Genomic DNA, 18,363 nt, shown 5'->3' on the forward strand with positions numbered 1-18,363 from the left:
GTGGGGTGAAGGAGCTGGGTGGGAGCCAGTGCTCAGAGATATAGAGGTGCACCTGGGAGCCTCGTCTCTGGGAGTCCCTCAGGGCCAGGAGGACACGTAAGCAATCTGGAGTCCTGCTCCAGGGGCCCCCTTCACGTCAATTACAACATTAATGGCGCCTCCCAGAGTTGTGCAACATGGAGGCCTTGGGACAGAAAGAAGTTGGAGCGGATCTGTTGAACGTGGAGCCACTGAGCCTTGCTTACCTGCTTCTGTTGTCATCTGAGATCTCCTGCGATTTTTCTGCACCTTTCATTTAGGAGGGTTAAAGCGCCGCCTGGCCTATAGAAGATGAGAGGCTTCCAGGGGGAGCCTGGCCTTGCTTTGGTGGGGATGCCAGCCTGGCGGGGAACAGGCAGGTGTGAAAGGCACCAGCCTAGGCTCCCCTGGGACTCGGGGACAGTGCGCTGCACAGACATATCAAAGCCGGTATGTCTGAAGCAGACTCCTTATGTCAGCAGCCCCTCCACCCAGACCTGCTTTTCCTCCCATGTTCTCCATCCTGGTGGACATCCCTGCCATCCACCCACGGCTTGCCAGGCTCTGCACCATCTGGCTCCAACTTCAGCTGTCACTCTGCCCCATTTTGCACCCTGTGCCCCACCTGTGCTGAAATAGTTACAGTTCCCGTAATACATACCAAGTTACTTCATTGCCCTGCCTCTTCTCATGCTATCCCTTCCCTACCTTGTCCGGCTGCTTATATGTCAAGAGTCAGCTCAAGTAGCAGCTGCCTCTACAAAACCATTCCTGCTTGTCCCCACCCCTACCCCGCTACTCCTTTCTAGGGCAGGGTCCCTTCTGGTCCTTAGGCTCTTTGGCAGCTTCCCTCCACCACACATAACAGGTGCACCCATCCTTGGGTCTCTACTGTTCTCAAATGTTGGCGCCTGCTCGTTGGGTGTGGGTTGTGCCGTTCAGGGGAGTGAGCCCTGACCTACCCACCTGACCTTGCTCAGAGCTGCTGAGTCAGCTAGGTGGCTGGGTGGGCTGAGGACAGGTCAATTCTTTTTTTTTTTTAATTAAAAAAAAATTTAATGTTTACTTATTTTTGAAAGAGAGAGAGAGAGACAAGAGACAGAGAGACAGAGAACAAGAGGGAGAGGGGCAGAGACAGAGAGGGAGACACAGCATCCAAAGTAGGCTCCAGGCTCTGAGCTGTCAGCACAGAGCCTGACGCAGGGTTCAAACTCATGGACCACAAGATCATGACCTGAGTCGAAGTCCGAAGCATAACTGACAGAGCCACCCAGGTGCCCCCAGGACAGGTCATTTCTTGACATCCATAAGAGGCAACCTCCCTAGCTGGGCCATGTGAGGCCATCTAGGAGGGGGGGGGCAGCACACAACAGCTCTCACCCATGTTATGTCATCACACTCTCTGGCTGGGTGAGTCCTCTGGGTTCCAGCCCACATATGGTGGGGGCAGTGGCAGCCAATCATGTCCTCTAGAGCAGGCTAATTTCCAGGAAGGCCCTGGACCCTGGCCTGACATGAACCACATAGGCCTGCTGCCTTTTCCAGGGCAAGGAGTACTGTCCATCCTGCTTTCTAGCCTAAGCACCTAATTCCCGTAGGTGGACCACCCCACACCCCCCTTGGGCCAGGCACTCAGGTAAGTGGAGTCAGCCTCCTTCCTCGTTCAAATGGCAAAGGAGCTGCTTCTTCTAGGTCTGTTCCTGTCTTCAGCATCCTCAGCAGCAGCAACGGCCAATTCTGTGAGCGAGGTGTTGACACCTGTTACCCTGATTCAGGAGGACTCAAAGAAGGGCTGAACTCCCATCTCCAGGAAGTTGCCAGTTTGGTTGCTAACATGCATGGCAGAACTTGGGATCTGAGAGACAAAGCTCTCAGACAATGGGGGTTTTTTACACATCAAATCCAAAAGGCACATCTATTTTTTTTTTTTTTTTTTTTAATAAGCTATCCTAAGTCACATGTTTTCCTATTCTGGGGATGTGGAGTTTTCACCTCTGTTCCAACTGGCTCTCCCTCTGTTCTCTGAGCAGGCAGCTCTGATCCCTGGACTCTGACAACAGTTTGGGCAAAGCCACAGGATGAAAGCTACTTTAGGCCATATATCCAAAGACTCCTGGGTGGGCAGGTATGGCTCCTGGCCCCAGCTGGAAGATAAGGAGAAAGATACCAGTCTGGCACGCTGTGGATAAATCTGGTATCATGGTCCCCTACTCTCTGTCCCTTCTGATACAGGAATACCCCCGAGAAGGAAGTGGGGGATTGAAAAAGCGGGCAGTTAAGATGAGGATATGCAGAAGTATGCATCCTTTCAGGCACTTCCGCGGCCTCATTCAAACAGATGGCCCCATGGGGCGGGGTGGTTGGAACATGGGCTTCTCTGACTAAGACTTCTGGGGCCCCAGAGGCAAGTATTTTACACTCTTCCCACTCCTGAACACAAACCAGTGGAAAAGATGTCATTCCAAACCACAACTGCTTTCTTAAAAGAGTTGAACCTGTCAGAGACCTGGTGGGCTTCTGGATAGAAAAAGGTGGGCTTGGTGGGGCAGGGGAAATTTCAGAAAAGGGCACTGGGGGGGACCTGAATTACTCATCACAGTAGAGAGGAATCTGGCCTTCCAGAGTCAATCAAGGAGGAGAGAGGGAGGTGGGGGGATGGAAGGGAGTAACAAGGAAGCCACATTAGGCAGCAGTGGGCTAGGGCAGCTCTTTGGGGTGGTGTGGCCAGTGAGAAACCCCAGGTGACGAGATCGCCAAAATAACTTTACAGAACATTTCAGAAATGTGATTTTAAATTGTTTGCTAGGTGATGTAATCTCTCCCCTGTGGCCCACAAACCTTCATTAGAAGTTCTGCTACATGTTACAGCATTATTTTTGCAGTTGTTTTGGAATAGGGGTGGGGGTTGAAAGGAGAAGGGGCCGTGTTCCGTATTTGAATTGACAGCAGGAACTGAAGAAACAGTCACAACACCAGAATAGTGAGTAACACTTCAGATGAGGCAGAAAACTAGAGCCAGAGGTAACCATGAAAATCTAAGTCCCCCTACTAATTCACAGAAATCCTGGGGAGGGCACTGGACTTTCCACAGGACACGGGCGGGCGTTTAGCCAGTGTCATTTCACTCTCAAAAGACATGCTACCTCAGCTGACATTAGGTTACAAACAGGCTTTGCCTCTCCAGCTGGTCTAATAAGACTTGCAAAACATACAATGTATCGCGCACACCTTTTCCATCCAGGGCCTTAGCACAGAGCACATGGTAGGGACCAGTAACAGCATGCGAATGCCCTGGGTGCCACTGGGAACTGGCAAAATCTAATGCTTCCAGGGATGAGCAGGAAAACCATTCAAGCCAGGGACTTATCTGTCCCACCCCCAAATCCCCCTTCCTTCTCTCGGCTCCCTTACCCCTATCCCAGGGGCCAGATAACATCAGCTCCGCGACCTGAAGGTCTTGTAAACAGGCAAGACCCAGCGGAGACGGTGGTGGAGGAGGTCACAAAAGGTTGTGCGGAAACCACACTGCTCTCTGAGTTTGTGCGGGGGGGGGGGGGGGGGGCGGTGTGCGGGGGGGGGGGGGGCGGTGAGCAGGAGGGGAAGGGGCTGCTGGTCCAAAGGGCCTGGGGCCGTGGGTGGGCTGTCTCGAGCCCCGCATATTTCCTAGTACTGGCTGTAGGACGTGTCGTGTGGGGCTCTGGGCTTTGCTTCCAAACATCCCCCTTACACCTTCCTGAATGAGGCCTTGGGGGGAACCCCACAGCCCAGAGACTCCCTCCCAGATCCGAGGCATTCTTGCGGAAACCACGCGCGTCTTACAGGGCTGATGTCGCCACCTGGCGGCGGAAAGGGTCTGACTCCCTCTGGGAACTTCGGCGAGGCAGGAAGAAGAAGGCGTGGCTTCTGCGGCCGGGTCCAGCGTGGTGACGTCATGACAGGACGCCGTTGTTCCCCGCCTCTTCTCTCCCCAACTCGGACCTGCCAGTACTTGACGTGGCGTCACCACCCTCTACCCTTACTTTGCGTGCGTGTTTGCGTGCGGCGGAGGTGGCGGCGCGGGCCGGTCGGAGCTCGGCGCTGCTGCTCCTGGTGCTCCTGTCGCTGCCGTCGCTGTCCGGCTGGTATAGACTGCCGAGCGGACGAGGCGCTGGCCACAGCACTTTAGCACCGGACGCAGCTCCGCGCGGCCCGGGCGGGAGGGTGGGCGAACGCGTGTCGGAGGGCGCCGCGCGGGCGGGCGGGCGGGCGCCCGTGAGGGAAAGAGGCGGGGGCGGCGGGTCGGCCGCGGGCCGGGCCGGCCGTGGGATGTCGATGCCTGACGCGATGCCGCTGCCCGGGGTCGGGGAGGAGCTGAAGCAGGCCAAGGAGATTGAGGACGCTGAGAAGTACTCCTTCATGGCCACCGTCACCAAGGCGCCCAAGAAGGTGCGGGGGCTCTGGGTGGCGGTGGGGGCCTGGGCTGGGGCCTCGCGGAAGGGGCGCGAGCTTGCCCGGGGCCCGGGATCCAGCGAGTTCGGGACTTCAGGGGCCAGGTTTGAGGAGGTCCGGGACGACTGAGGCGGTGTGAAGGGTGGCGAGTGAGTGGCCCCAGGCCTATCCCGAGCTGGAAAGGCCGCCCCTGACCTCACTTTCCTTTGTCCCTCGGCCCTAGTCCTCCGGGATCTTTCTGAAATCCGCCAGGGCCGGGCCTTAAATTGGAGGCTGACTTTTCCGGGATGCAGGCAGGGCCTTTCGAAGACGCGAGTGGGGGCCGGGATTGGGGTGAGCCAACTCACGACCCCTGTGACCAGCCCCAGGGGCTGGGGCTGAACAGAACCTCTCCCCTCAGGTGAGTGGATAAATCTGGCAGAGCCGCTTTGGGCAAATCTTTGGGAGCAGCGGCTGGTTTATCCGACAACTGCGTGCTAGCTCGGAGGCAAGAGGAAGAAATACGTGGGGCTAGCTCGTTTATGCAGGTGAAAGCAGCGAGGGCAGTGTGAGATTGGAAAGGACACTGTGGTTTTCACCTTCTGTGGTCATCCGGTTGCTTGGACGTATGGAAGATACTAACGTTTGGGGGTTGGTGACAGCAGACACTGCCATGGATACAGGTTGATGGTAGTCATGTGAATAGATCACTTAGGCATCCCTTGGGAAGGGAGCTTGGGTGGGTTGGAGGGGTGGGTGGTAAGGAAGGATTGCTCATTCTGTACTGCACTCAACTAAGGCAGAACAAGTTTAGTCTATTGTGCTGCGGGGTTGAGCTCAGAGGACACCCTTCTAATGCTCTTGTCCTGAAAGATTAAATAGCAGGCTTTGGAGATTTTAGTCTCACTAGCTCTCCGAACGGTGGACTTGGGATCCCGAGTGCCTTGTGAGCGTTTGCTGCCACCCACATCTTGACTTTCCACATACCTGGCACCCAGTTAACAGACCGGAGAACCTTTGCAGAGAGGTGACCTTTCTTGAAACCAGTGAGAAGCTGGATACATATTGCCCTCCTTTAAAGACGGTATTTCAAGGCTGTCCGGGCCTGCAGCGTTTGACGGGGTGCAGTGCTTGTGTAAGCTGAGTACACCAAGGTTTGCAGGACTAGATAAGAGTCCTTGAGGCTCCTACACCTGAATTAGTCAAGCTGTCATAGTGGGCAAGATGACTTTGTTTTTAAAGGAGATCAATCTACCACTCCAGGAGGCAAACGCAGGATTGAAAAGACAGTTCACCGTTGTGTGCCGTGGGTCTGTTTTCCCGTAAAATTCAGAAACTTACCAATAGATGCCTTAAAAAAAGGTGGTAGAAGGTCCTTTGATTCTGTGAAGTCTGATTAACCTTACTTTTCGTGCTGTCACTTCAGCTGACTGCTTTGTTGAGGGCAGTAACTCTAATCTGCACTATTTGAGGAGACAGTCACAGCTTTTCTAAGAATGCTTGAGGGTAGTACCTATGATGGGTTAGGGGAAAGCTCTCGTACCCTAATTCCCTGAACTCTTCCTCTCCCCATTAGCCTATCCTCTTTGGTCTAATTGCTTCAGAGATTAAGCGTTTGTATTCTTTCTTGCCTTAATTTTAGTAAGCCGGTATCCTTGCGAGTGCCACTATTAATAAGACAAAGTTTGTTTTGTGGGTTGTAAACTCCATAAAGGCAGGGAGGGACTCTTGTTCACCATTGTACCTACTGTACCCAGCTCTGTACCTAGCACATAGTAGGTACTCAAGTATTAATTGCCCACCTGCCAACTAGTAATTGAGATGTCTGTATGACCACCTACCAGGAATAAATATCCCTTTTCCTCTTTGCTTCCCAGGAGAAATACTGTTAAATGTATATTATAGTCAGGACAGATGCTGATGATTTTAAAGACTCATATTCTGTTAGCTGAAAGAAGCAGTCTCTGCCAGGAATGTGGGAAGACCCTGTTAGAAGTTTCCATTTGCTAGTAAATGTACCCCATGTTTCTTATTAATCTTGCTCTTTCTGAGCTTTATTGTTTAGCATTTACACAGCACTTTGTATTAAAGTGATTTATGATGACTAATTACCCTTTCCCTAGTGATAATAGAAGGCATTTATTTAGTTAATGAGTTGGTTGAGGACTAGTCAAGGTCACACAGCAAGTCCCAGGTGATCTGTTTTTTCACAACTACTGAATTGGACGTTATGACTTAAGTCACTTTTGTACCTCTGCCATGTATTGATAATGTGAGAAAGCATGAGAAGAGAGGGGGAAAAATGTAGCTCAGCCGTGTACTGAATGGTACAAGAAAAAGGCCTCTTCAAAAGGTGCCGTCCTTAGCCTGTGAGGACTCCAGCGTGGCTCTAGACCAAGTAATCCTTAGGTCATTCCAAGCCCTGAGGCCCCTCAGGAAGTGAGGTGCTAGTCAGGCTACAGGTTACGTTAGGGTGACCTTGATGGTCCTCAGATCAGATTCCAGTGTAACTGGTGAAAGTTTGTTCACTTTGGGGACAAATTGTCCGTCAATTCAAAGCATAGATACATTGAAATTCTTCAACTGTAATCGTAACTTAGTTTTGTGCGCCCTAGGGTCTAGCACAGTACTGTGAAGTTAATAGGACTTGTTGGTTTGATTCAAGGCTTGATCTGGGTGTCAAAAAGTCAACTAAGTGGCTACCACCTTAAGTAAGTGAGCTTCTGTGCCTCAGTTTCCTCATCTACCAATAAGTGCTTTTTATTTGGAACAGGTGGAGATAGGTGCATGTTAGGAGCTAAGATAGCAAAAGTGGTTTTAAGGAAGTCTATTAGTATTCTTACGCTGCCTGTTTTTAGTGAGCATTTGAGATGACTTATAACGCAAGACATACACAATTTAGATAGAAAGTCAAAGGGAAAAAAAAAATACCTTTAACCCTGAGGGCTAAGACCGTTGATGAACCTGATCATCACATGCAACTCCAAGCTTCCTAGGAGCCAGAGGATAGAGGGAATCACGCTAGCAGACATGGGAAATAATACATACCATTTTCTTGGGAAGACAGCTTTTGCTGACACATAAAGTTCTAAAAGAAACTTTCATGGGATGGTATTAACAGCTGTAGTAAGGCTTGTTCACAACTGTTCCTGTTGATTTCAGATTGTACTGCCAGGAATATTTGGGTGATAAAAGGGGTCCCTGAGTTGTAAGGGTAGTGTACATTGTACCACAGCTAAAGAGGATTCTTCTTTAATGTTGGTGGTTATCAGTCGACCCAGGTAAGTCAGCTAGTTCCCCATAGTCACTGGGTATTTTTCCCTCTTTCTGCTACTTTGTGTTGCAGGGGTGATGGCTGTCCTTGGACCTTTGGAAATTAACATTGTGTCAAGTTGACTTTTTTTTTTTTTTCTTAGAGTAAACTCAGATCTCCAGCTTGTTGATGAAACTTTGTAAGATAGATAAGTTTCTCTGGAAGCCTTATCAAAGCATTTGCTATTCTCTGCACTTCTGAACATTTATTACTGGGGGGGGGGGGGGGTGGGAGCGGGGGTCTCTCCAGAGTGGTACTTAGGTGTTGTACCTAAGATCTATGCAGACAGACTTTTACCGCCAGCACAGTAGAGGAAAAGAGAGACAAAACAGCTACTTTTGCTTGTAGGATATTCTTTATTTGAGTAAGGCATGTATAGCACCAGTTCATCAAAAAGGTGGGCTAAGACTTAGGAAAGCACACCGAGTAGAGCTTTAGTGAGTACTGCTTAGCTGTTCATGTGTTGGGTGGAATGCAGCAGGATGCCCCTCTTCTCATCAGGAAGGATTACGTTATGACTAATTCTTGGTGCAGTTTTATAGAATTTGCACCAATACTTCTTAGATTCACTGAGGTTTGATAGGTGGATGTGTCTTATCTTTTCTACGTCGTTAGCATCTCTCAGTTCTCGGACTGGGTAGCTCAGTCCGTTAAGCGTCTGACTTTGGCTCAGGTCATGATCGCACAGTTTGCGGGTCGGAGCCCCGCATCGGGCTCTGTCTGCGCTGACAGCTCGGAGCCTGGAGTCCACCTCGGATGCTGTGTCTCCCTCTCTCTCTGCCCCTCCCATGCTCACACCCTGTGTGTCTCTCTCTCTTTCTCTCAAAAATAAATAAACATTAAAAAAAAATTTTTTTTTAAGTATCTCTCAGTTCTCTTTAGAACAGCTGTTTTAGTGGCGGTCTTCAAACAGGAGTCAGGGATGTATATAAGAAGATCTAGTTTGGATTTCTCCACAATTACTGATTATCTCTCTTTTTCTTATTTGTTTAATTAGACACTAGTTGCCATATTACTTTGTTCTAGTTCTTTTGCACTTTTATGTTGTAACAGAGAGAAATTTGTTCATTGTCTAGATCCCTTGCTGGCAAGATTACAATTGTGTGTCTTATCAGGAGGATATTATTTGGATCCAGTGTATGTTGCCCAATGTATTCTTGTAAGGTTATTCATAAAGGATATTTTGATCATGTAGAAATCATGTAGATTTCTAGTTGCCTATGACTCTTGATAAATTTATTCTTCCACCTCAAGTAATTATGATCTGTAAACAAATACTTTAATGCTCTCTTGGGACTGTTAATTAAAGGAACTGGACAGTAAAGGAGAATCATGTATACTTACCAGTTTCTCAAGTTTGGGAATTTGAATATTAAAATTTTATAAAGAAAGGCTACCCTCATTATACTGCGTAGAAGAATTGAGAACACGTCATGTTGTGGTAGGTCAGAAGCATCCTCATCAGGTATGAAGAACAATACATTTGCATAGGCCAGAGTTTTTTCCAACCTGAAATCTAAGAAAGAACCCAAAGTTAAAGACTGATTCTTACCACAAATTTTCCTTCTGACCCTTGTCAATAGTGTCAGTATCTTGCATATGATAAGCAGTTTAAACTTCACTTTGAGGTGTGTTCACCTTTTCTCTTCCGATTCTGTATTTCCCTTTGACCCGCTCAGGTATTTCACTAGCTATCCCCGCTGTTGCTTGGCTAACTGAGTAGTACCGTGTACGTTAGGCACTTGATTTTTGGAGTCAGGTTTACCTTCAGTTCCTCTCATCTGATAACTGTGATTTTTGGACAAGTGACTTAACCCATCTGAGCCTCCGTTTTCTTGTCTGTAAAATGAGAAGTAATGGTAGTACTACAGGATTGTTGAGGGGATTAGCAGTTAGTAAATTTATTAAATTTACTTAGTGTTTTTGTTCCTTTATAACTAGAGTGACCATATTTCTGGTTTGCTTCTTGCAGTTCCAGTTTATGTGTTATCCCAACATGCTGTTCAGTGACTACCTCCATAAACTCTGAAAAGTACCCTGGTTTATATGGAATTTTGAAATAGTCTTAAAGAGCCAAAACAAAGATGTTTCTATTGGAATGGCTTCTCACCAGGAAAGAAATTTTCCCTGAGAAAAATGTTTTCCCTGAGAAAAATGTAGAGCTTAAACCTGCCGAACACTAAAATATTTGATTTCCAAGAAGGACGTAGACAACGGGAGAACTTCGAGTTCTTACTGGAAATGGGATGGATGTGCTCTGCCGGACCACCACCCCTCCCTTGTCCACCCCCCCACATCACACGATGTACCTGTAGAAGGTGGGCACCTATCAGACAGTGGGCCAGCTGAGTCCACGAGTTTATATCCTCAAACTGTAATTATCTGGGAGTCTTCCCAAACTAGAATCCTTGAATTACATGAAACAATTCCAAAGACTCTTTTGAGGTATGACTATCTTTTTATGTGGTCACCTTCAGATCACTCCCCAGTGTATTCCACCTCCTTCCCCCAGGTACTGTTTCTCTTTGCCCTAAACAGCCTGCTCCTAATTACATTTAACTGATTTTCTCCGGCAGAAGTGTGTGGCCTTTGCTCCAAGGCAATTACAGAACTAGGGTGGAACCCTCATGCCTTTGTTGACACTCAGACTGGTTTCATTTTTTTCCTATCTCTGTTCAGTTTTTCTAAAGGCTTCAGTCCGGTGCCTTAATTTCACAACGTGTATAATGGCTGGTACTACTTAGCAATATACAATGGGGCTTAATCATTTACTACCCAAACTGGCCACAAAGAGAAAAAATATAATGAGCTACGGGTAAAAGGTAGTATATGGAATACCGTAGTGGAGATGAGGAAAAGACTTTGAAGAAACACAAATCTAGGACTGGCCCTGCATGCTCCTGCTTTCTTGCCACAGAAGTCCCAGTGCCTCAGCTGACATGCCTCTGTACTTAGCCTGTAGGGCTTAATGGGCTTAAAATGTTCTTTACCAGCCCAAACCAGTTCTTTACCAGCCCAAACCAGTTCACTTCTAAAATGGACACCCTGTGCGCAGTTGTATGCTAGAGTGAGGCTTAAACGGGAGGGGCTTGGGACTGCTCACTGCTGCATGCGTTGGTCTTGGCCCTGCCTCAGGCCTAGTTCTTTACAATCTGAAGAACTGCGAGCCCTGTTTGTATATTTTTCTCTTCTTTCCTGAAGAGTGTGTGCACAGTGCCATCCGTGGAATCCCCCTGAACATGCTATGCGCTCAGGATGCCAAGGAGAATGCTAATGTGCTGATCCGCACTGGTGCGCGGCTCTGTGAGCCAGATGGTGGGTTGGTGAGTGACAGAGTGAAGGGGCGAAAGGCCTGGAGGAGAGGACTGTAACCATGTTTCATTTTGGCCTCCTGAATGAAGCTGTCCATATTACCGTGTTTTGAGTAATGTCAGGATTTTGGAAGTTCTGTTTTTAATAAGTGTTTTCAGCTCTTACAGTACTTATCAATTAAGATGAACTTTTGGGACACAGGTTTCCATGATCATAAGGGGAATTACTTTATTCCCTTCTCCCAGGACTGGCTTGACCTCGAGTCCAGGCTTTTGGGCTGTGACTTGTTTTCATTATGATCATAGGATCCTGAAATTAAAAAAAAGGGACTTGTCAGGAAAGTAAGTAATGGACAGTGGTTCTGCTCTGCCCTTTTGGACCACCTCTACCCTGTCCTCTTCCTCATAGGTCTTAAGGAAGATTCATTTGGGCTCTCATGATGGTTGGCTTTATTTTGGAGATGTAGAAAAGAGCTCTTTGCCTTGAGTTTTTAAAGTACACACTCTCATCTCTGTTTCTAATTTTAGAAGAGAGGTCAGTAAGTAGACAAGTCTGTAGAAGGTAGAGAACTGAAATAGGTTTCTATTTTGCCTGTTTGAGGGATGCTCCTGAGATATTCACTGGATTAGAGACTCTAGAACAATGGTTCTTAATCTTTTGAGTCACAGATCCCTTTAAGAATCTTATGAAAATTATAGTTCTTCAGGAAAATTCAGGGGCACAAAAGCTTGTTATACTTTTCAGAGGGCTTGTGCTACTCCCTGAAACTCATCCATGGATCCTGGGTTAAAAACCCTGATTTAGAGGAGGAGGTCTCTAAGCCATAGTATCTCTTTCCTTTACAGATCCAGAAACTACCGATTGTTTCCAGCTTGCAGTTTGTCCTTGGAACGAAACTGAGGTTGTTGGTGTTCTTTGTCATCCGCCTCTTTGGGATGCTCCTTGGCTTCCCAAGAGCCTCATTATCAATGCCTTGAGGGTTCAACTCAAGAACTTAGGCATACTGAAACCAGCATGTCAGCAACTTTTGGGGATTCTTGTACTACCTCATACCCACTGCCCTTCATATGAGCTGTGAGTGCCTGTAAAGCTTCAGAGCTGAAGTGTTCAGAGTAGGGAACTCACATGCTGCACTATCAAAACTAAATAAAATAACTGGCTCCCCTGTATGTCTCAAAAACAGGTTTGACTTCAGTGTAGTACTTCTCAAAACTATTTTCAGAACTGGCTTGATACCTGAATCATACTTTTCATTTGATTTCTCTAGACCAGACATTGAGGGCAAGGACCATGTGCTTGGCGTATAAGTACTGCCAATTGTTTAGTGAGTAAAATATTGTGAGATGATTTCTCTAGGAGAAAGTGAGTTGGACTCACTTCATGGCTTTGGCTCACCATCCCCTTCAGTTGGCAAGGGTTGTTTTTCTAACTTAGATCCCTCTCACATGGGTGATAATGGGAATACAGAGAACTGCAGGTGAGACATTGATAAGAATTTCCAACAGCTTAGTAGATCCCTTTATAATGCTAGCATCAGGAACTAAGGGAGGAGACTGTTGAGATACAAGGCCTCTAGCTTCTTGGCCCAGTTGCTTGAGAATCACAAGGCAGTAGGTTAGAAGCCTAGGGATATTCTTACTTGTAATAGGAAGGCAATTTGATGTCCCACCCGGTTTTAAACCCTTAGCAGTAGGGACACTGCCCTAAGTTGAAAGTGGTGTTCTGGTTTACACATGCTCTTGATTTAAGGAACAGAGGCTCACCTTTAGGGTGTTTGAGATTTGAGGGCCAGCAGTGAGTTGAACAGTTTCATTTTGGAATTGGTGTTGGAGTCCTGAAAGTAATAAACAACAGTGCTGCCCAGCAATGATGGGCAAACTTCTGATTCTTCTCATTCTGCAACCCTAGCTGCCCCTTCTGAACCAAAAGCTAAGCTCCATGTTCAAAAACTATATATGCCCTTGTCTTTGAAATTCACCTCCTTTAGAGTTACAGGCTTCTGGGAACTGGGCCAATGCTTGTCCTAACCAGGAATCAGGCCCTAGTTGGCATTGAGGATTTTGTGTTTTGTTTCCCTAAGTATGTGATGTAAGCAGAATTCAGGGGAAAGGGAGACCTTCAGAATTTTGTAGTTTTGGAAGTAGAAGTAGGTGCTTTGTAGAGATGGCAGATGTGTTCAGTTATTCTGGTAACTAATTCAGTTTCCTGTGGGTAGCCAGGTAGTATCCTGCTTCTAATTCAGTACTTAAGTTTTTAGTGCCCAGCTGCAGGAGCACCAGACTCCTTAACAAGCAGGACAGGAAGATTCCCAATGTTCAGTTCTTACGGAGAGTAGCCCAGCTGGCTTGTCATGCTGGACTAGATGAATTGTGAATGTTAATTACACTGATCAATACAGTGGCCTTGGTAACAGACTTGTAGCTGCTGTAGAATCTGTTTACTTCAGGTTTGTAACAGAAAAGAGACCAAGCTGGTTGAGAACATGATGTTCTAAATGTAATAAGCTGAATTGTAAGTCCAGGGAAAATGCATGCTGGAGGCACTGACCCTACTGCACCCTTCCCCAGGGTTTCCCAGGGGGAAACATTACTCTGGGGGCGGTTTCTGTTCTTATTTGCCAGTTGGGACTGAATTGAGGTCAGCAAAGGCATGGCTTCTGTGAGATGGGGTATAGGATATTTACAGATCATAAAGGTTAGAAGGAGAACACCCGTGTAGGGAGGCATCTCATTCCTCTACCCAGTTTGTAATTCGGAGTGGAGAGTTGATGGGATTAGTTTCAACCCTTGCATTCAGAAGAAGGAACCCCTCCTATTTGAGAAATAGAGGGTTCAGAATTCTGCACATTCTTTTCTGACTCCACAGGGAGAGGATTAGCTGAACGCTGGGCATGTTTGGAATGAGAGCACCTTGCCAATTCTTACTGATTTTGGACCAAGCCATTGTAAAAATATAGTCTCTTTTCCTGAGACGAGCTCTTTGTCATGTGCTCCTAAACCCTGTGGATCCATTTGATGGATTGGCTGTACCTGACAGATGGGGTTGGTATTACAAAGGCAGATTTTCTACTTTCTTTGCCTTATTTGTTTTCTCTCTGAACACGATGTGTCTAACTCATTTGTTCCCTGTGTGCCTTCAGTTGCTTTATCAAGAGCCTGGTAAACTCCGTGTGCTTGTGTTTGCTTTTTCAGATCCTGCTTAGATTGTCTCAGATGAGTACTTCTCATGGAATAGAAAGAATGGAAGGAATCAGTCACCTAGGGAACTTTTTTAAAACATTCATTTCAGGGCCCTAACCTAGACCTACTTAGTCAGAATGGGGAAGGGTTGATGGTAAGGGGCAAGTGGAGAATAGGATAGTATGTGCTTTTCGAAACTGCTGAAGCCTAAAAGATCCCATATTTAGAACCGCTTAGGTTATCTAACAAGGCTGGCCAAAATTGTTATGATATCTGATATTGGAATGGTAATGTAGCTACCATCTATCTCGGACGACTTTGGCCATGAGAAAAAATCTTGTGCCCCATGTGAGAGGTCCTGAAAATAGCCTATGGTTACTCTTCTTTTCCAAAGTATTCAGAGTAAGCTATGACCAGAAATTATGTAGCTCTATTAGCTCAGGGTTAAGCACCTACTACTGTCTCCAGGGACCTGTACTGGGCACTTAGGATTAATCAGTGAACAAGACAAAGATCCATATCCTGTGGAGTTTACATTCTTGTGAGGTTATTATTTGGGTCATATAAGTCTTGTACAGTGGTTCTTAATCATTTGGAGTTTGGAGCCCTATCAGAGTTGTGTTCATGTTCCCGAAACACAGACACACACACACACACACACACACACACACACACACACACCAATTTGCATATAAGGGGAGTTGGCAGCCTGAGGCCCGTCCGTGAACCCAGGCTAAAAACCTAGAATGCTTGTCCAGAATTGAGAATGTGGTGATTGGGGTAAAGCCAGGCCATGAGTTGTGTATTTGGGACTATTATCTCCTAGCCACATTGGGTTGTAGTTTCTTCATCTGTACAGCCAAGGTCCTTTGCAAAGAACTTGAGAGCATCTCAAAAAAAGAATAAGAATTGCTAGGCCCCCACTACACCAGTCACATTTCTTAGTCTGTGCTCTCTTTGAATGTTAAGAATGATTTTGAGTCTCTGTTCCCATTCCCACCCCTAGTTTCTGGTTGGCTGAGCTTGTTGGACTCAATAGGTTAAAAATCAGGTCAGAATATGAGAATTTCCTTAACATGATTTATACTATCAATTCCTAGACTAAGAGTGACAGTAAAATTATAAAGATCATGAGAGGGCATTATAGTGAAATCCTGGCTTCAAAACACAACATCACAGAAGGAGTTGATAAATGAGGGGCTGAGGAAATACCCAAGGAGTAAAGACTGGAGAAAGATGATAGGAAAAAAAAAGAGGGCAGAACTCAGAAAGACAATTGACTGAGCTGGTAAGCCAGATAGCTTGAAACCAAAGAGAGTGGATTTGAGACCCAGACCAAGAAAGAAAAAAAAAAGATTACATTTTAGTTCTAAAGGGTCTGTCACTATTGTTTTATTATCAAACAGAACTCAAGATAAAAGGAGAGGGCAGATAAGGCTTTGCTTCATGTATCCCAATATTAATATGTCTCTATCCTTGGAAAAGTTGGTGTTTGACTTGAGCGAATGGCTAAACTGTGCTTCAGGGTTAATATAATGTATAGTACAACGTGTGCTGCAGAAACATGAGTGAAATTTTGTTTGGGACACTGGGAGAAAGAATTATGTAGAAATAACCCGGCCAGATAATAGAGATTGGAGCACAATGAACACACTGAGTCCTGTGCCAATTCTGCCTTTACCTCCCTAAAATCTGACCTTTAGTGTAACTACAGATCAAGACCTTTTTAAGGGTGGTCTATTATGGGGAATTCTTGTCACTCTGCCTGACGTCTAAGGGGAACTTTCCAGACCCACACTGAGGGATGCTGAAATTGTGCTGTATTCAAGGTCTTCCAGGCCAAACTTTTTTTTTTTTTTTTTTTTTTTAGAGAGAATGTGAGCTGAGGAGAGGGACAGAGGGGGAGAGAATTTTAAGCAGGCTCCACACTCAGTGCAGAGCCCAACATGGGGATCAGTCTCAGGAATGTGAGATCATGATCTAAGGTGAAATCAAGAGTTGGATGCTTAACCAAATGAGCCACCCAGGCCAAACTTCTATACACTCAGAGCCCATAGTCCTCCCCAAAGGAGCCTGGAGGCTCTAGATGATTCCAGTTGTAACTGCTCCAGTTGTCCAGCATATGGAAAAACTGTTCTGCTATTAAAGTTTCTAACCTGCTATTAATATAAGGACATCTCATTGTTTGCTCAGTGATGTATTAAACCAAAACTCCCTAATCTAGGGGGAATATAATCATACCACCAATTATGTTTACTTTCTATTTTTAAAGAAGCCCTTTGAGTGATCAAAGGAATTTCAGGCCTCACTTCCTGGGACTGTTTAGGTCTGTTTTAAGGTTCTATTCACCATACAAAGCTATACAGTTAGTTATATAGATTGTACTGTTGTGTCAAAGAAAAGTTCCCCCATTACCATTGTGCACAACATAAATAAGTTACCTTAAAAAGCACATTTAAAATATATTCTTTGTTGTATGTTTTAAAATATGGGCATTTTAAATGAAAATAGCAGGTTTCAGGGCACCTGGGTGGCTCAGTTGGTTAAGCATCGGACTTCGGCTCAGATCATGATTTCACGGTTCGTGGGTTGGAGCCCATGTCAGGCTCTGTGCTGACAGCTCAGAGCCTGGAGCCTGCCTCAGATTCTGTGTCTCTCTCTCTCTCTGCCCCTCCCCGGCTCATGCTTTCTCTCTGTCTCTCAAAAATAAATAAATGTTGAAAAAAATAATAATGATAATAGGTTTCCCAGATGATGAAAAAAACCAATCATTGATCAGTTTTAATCATACCAGATTGAAAACCTGTTGAATAAATAAATAACAGGTGGAATTTCTAAGTTGCTTTTGATGCCTACAGTAGGAAGTTCTGGGGTCATTTCTTTCATCCTAGTGGTCTGGATTAGATTGCCCGTACGTTCTCCTCCTCCCCATTCCATCCTCAGAAGATGGTGGAAGTGTATGCTAGACCGGAGTTTTTTGCCTCCACGTTTGGGCTCTTACTCTCTCCTCACCCTTTCCACGTCCAAGGAGCAGCACCTCTTAAAGCAATTCATTGGCAGCTTCAAAATACTACATTTCTCTGCATCATTTCACTTTTCCCAAAATCAATGTAGATTTTGGAATGGAGAGAATTCTCTTCCTTCCCTAGAGCTCACAAGTCTTCATATGGAAGCTCAGAAAGCTTCATTGCAATAGTGGACTATCCTTTAACTGACCTCTTGAAAATAAAGGGGAGAGCTGCTGTTTCCCCCAGCCTATTCTAGAAGAAGGATAATATAATGGTACTGGGCTTGTAGGGATTTTTTTTTTTTTTTTTTTTTTTTTTGCTTTTTCTAAATCTCAATTTGTTAACACATTTGCCTTCAGCAAGTCACTTAACCCCAACCCCTGTTCTGTTTTTTCATCTGTGAAGAGTAGATCTCTCACTCGAAAGATTCCAACATGTTCTGAAAATACAAATCTTCTGTAAAGAAATCATATCTGTGGGCCACTGATGTTGAAACAGAGTGCAAAACTAGAATGTCATAGAAATTTAGGCATTCAGGACCTTGGTTTTTTGATACCAGTAAGTGTGGATTTCAAATCTATAATCAGCTTTAGGTAAAAGTCCTGATGTAATGCTTGCAGTGGTTTTACTTGTTCTTTATATGCCAGAATTTAAACAAGAATGGTTTGAAAAATATTTAGATCAGTGATGTTCTCACAGTGTTGCTTATTGATCACATTTGAAGGATAACTCTTCCTATACCAAATTTGATTTTGACTTTTGGTTTGCAGTACAGCCTAAAGGAAGAGATCTTTATCCTTGTGCATCTGTCCACTTTTCCTCATTAGAAAATGGCTGTTCAGAAAGTCACAGGTCAGGAAAACTCACTTCTGTGTTCTGGTTGGGGAGCTAGAGAGTTTGGGGAGTTGCACTGTATTCATCCTGGAGCAATAGGTGGTTCTTATTGTTAAATAGCCCCAGGCACATTGCAACCACCAATTCCTTTCAACTACCTTGTTTCTTTCTTTCTTTCTTTTATTTTTTTTTTTTAATGTTTATTTTTGAGAGAGACAGACTTCCGGAGGGGCAGAGAGGGAGACAGAATCCCAAGCAGGTTCTGTGCAGTCAGCACAGAGCCTACCGTGGG

At 45.8% G+C, this 18,363-nt stretch overlaps 1 protein-coding gene across 3 annotated transcripts in view; it reads left to right on the forward strand.

Annotated features, from left to right (window-relative positions):
- Positions 1–4,251: 4,251 nt before the first annotated feature.
- AHCYL1 (adenosylhomocysteinase like 1) overlaps positions 4,252–18,363 on the forward strand; it is a 38,190-nt gene continuing 24,078 nt past the window's right edge. Inside the window, exon 1 of one of the 3 annotated variants that reach the window (XM_086717783.1) lies at positions 4,252–4,443. In XM_086717783.1, the coding sequence (XP_086573909.1) occupies positions 4,324–4,443 (120 nt within the window). In that variant the 5' untranslated portion in view covers positions 4,252–4,323. The remainder of the gene's footprint in view (positions 4,444–18,363) is intronic. The other 2 variants (XM_025931354.2, XM_086717784.1) reach the window with 2 other exon arrangements.

The sequence above is a fragment of the Puma concolor genome, chromosome C1 (genome assembly GCF_028749965.1).
Source record: "Puma concolor isolate L17-30 chromosome C1, mPumCon1.1.hap2, whole genome shotgun sequence".
In the NCBI taxonomy this organism is placed as follows: domain Eukaryota; kingdom Metazoa; phylum Chordata; class Mammalia; order Carnivora; family Felidae; genus Puma; species Puma concolor.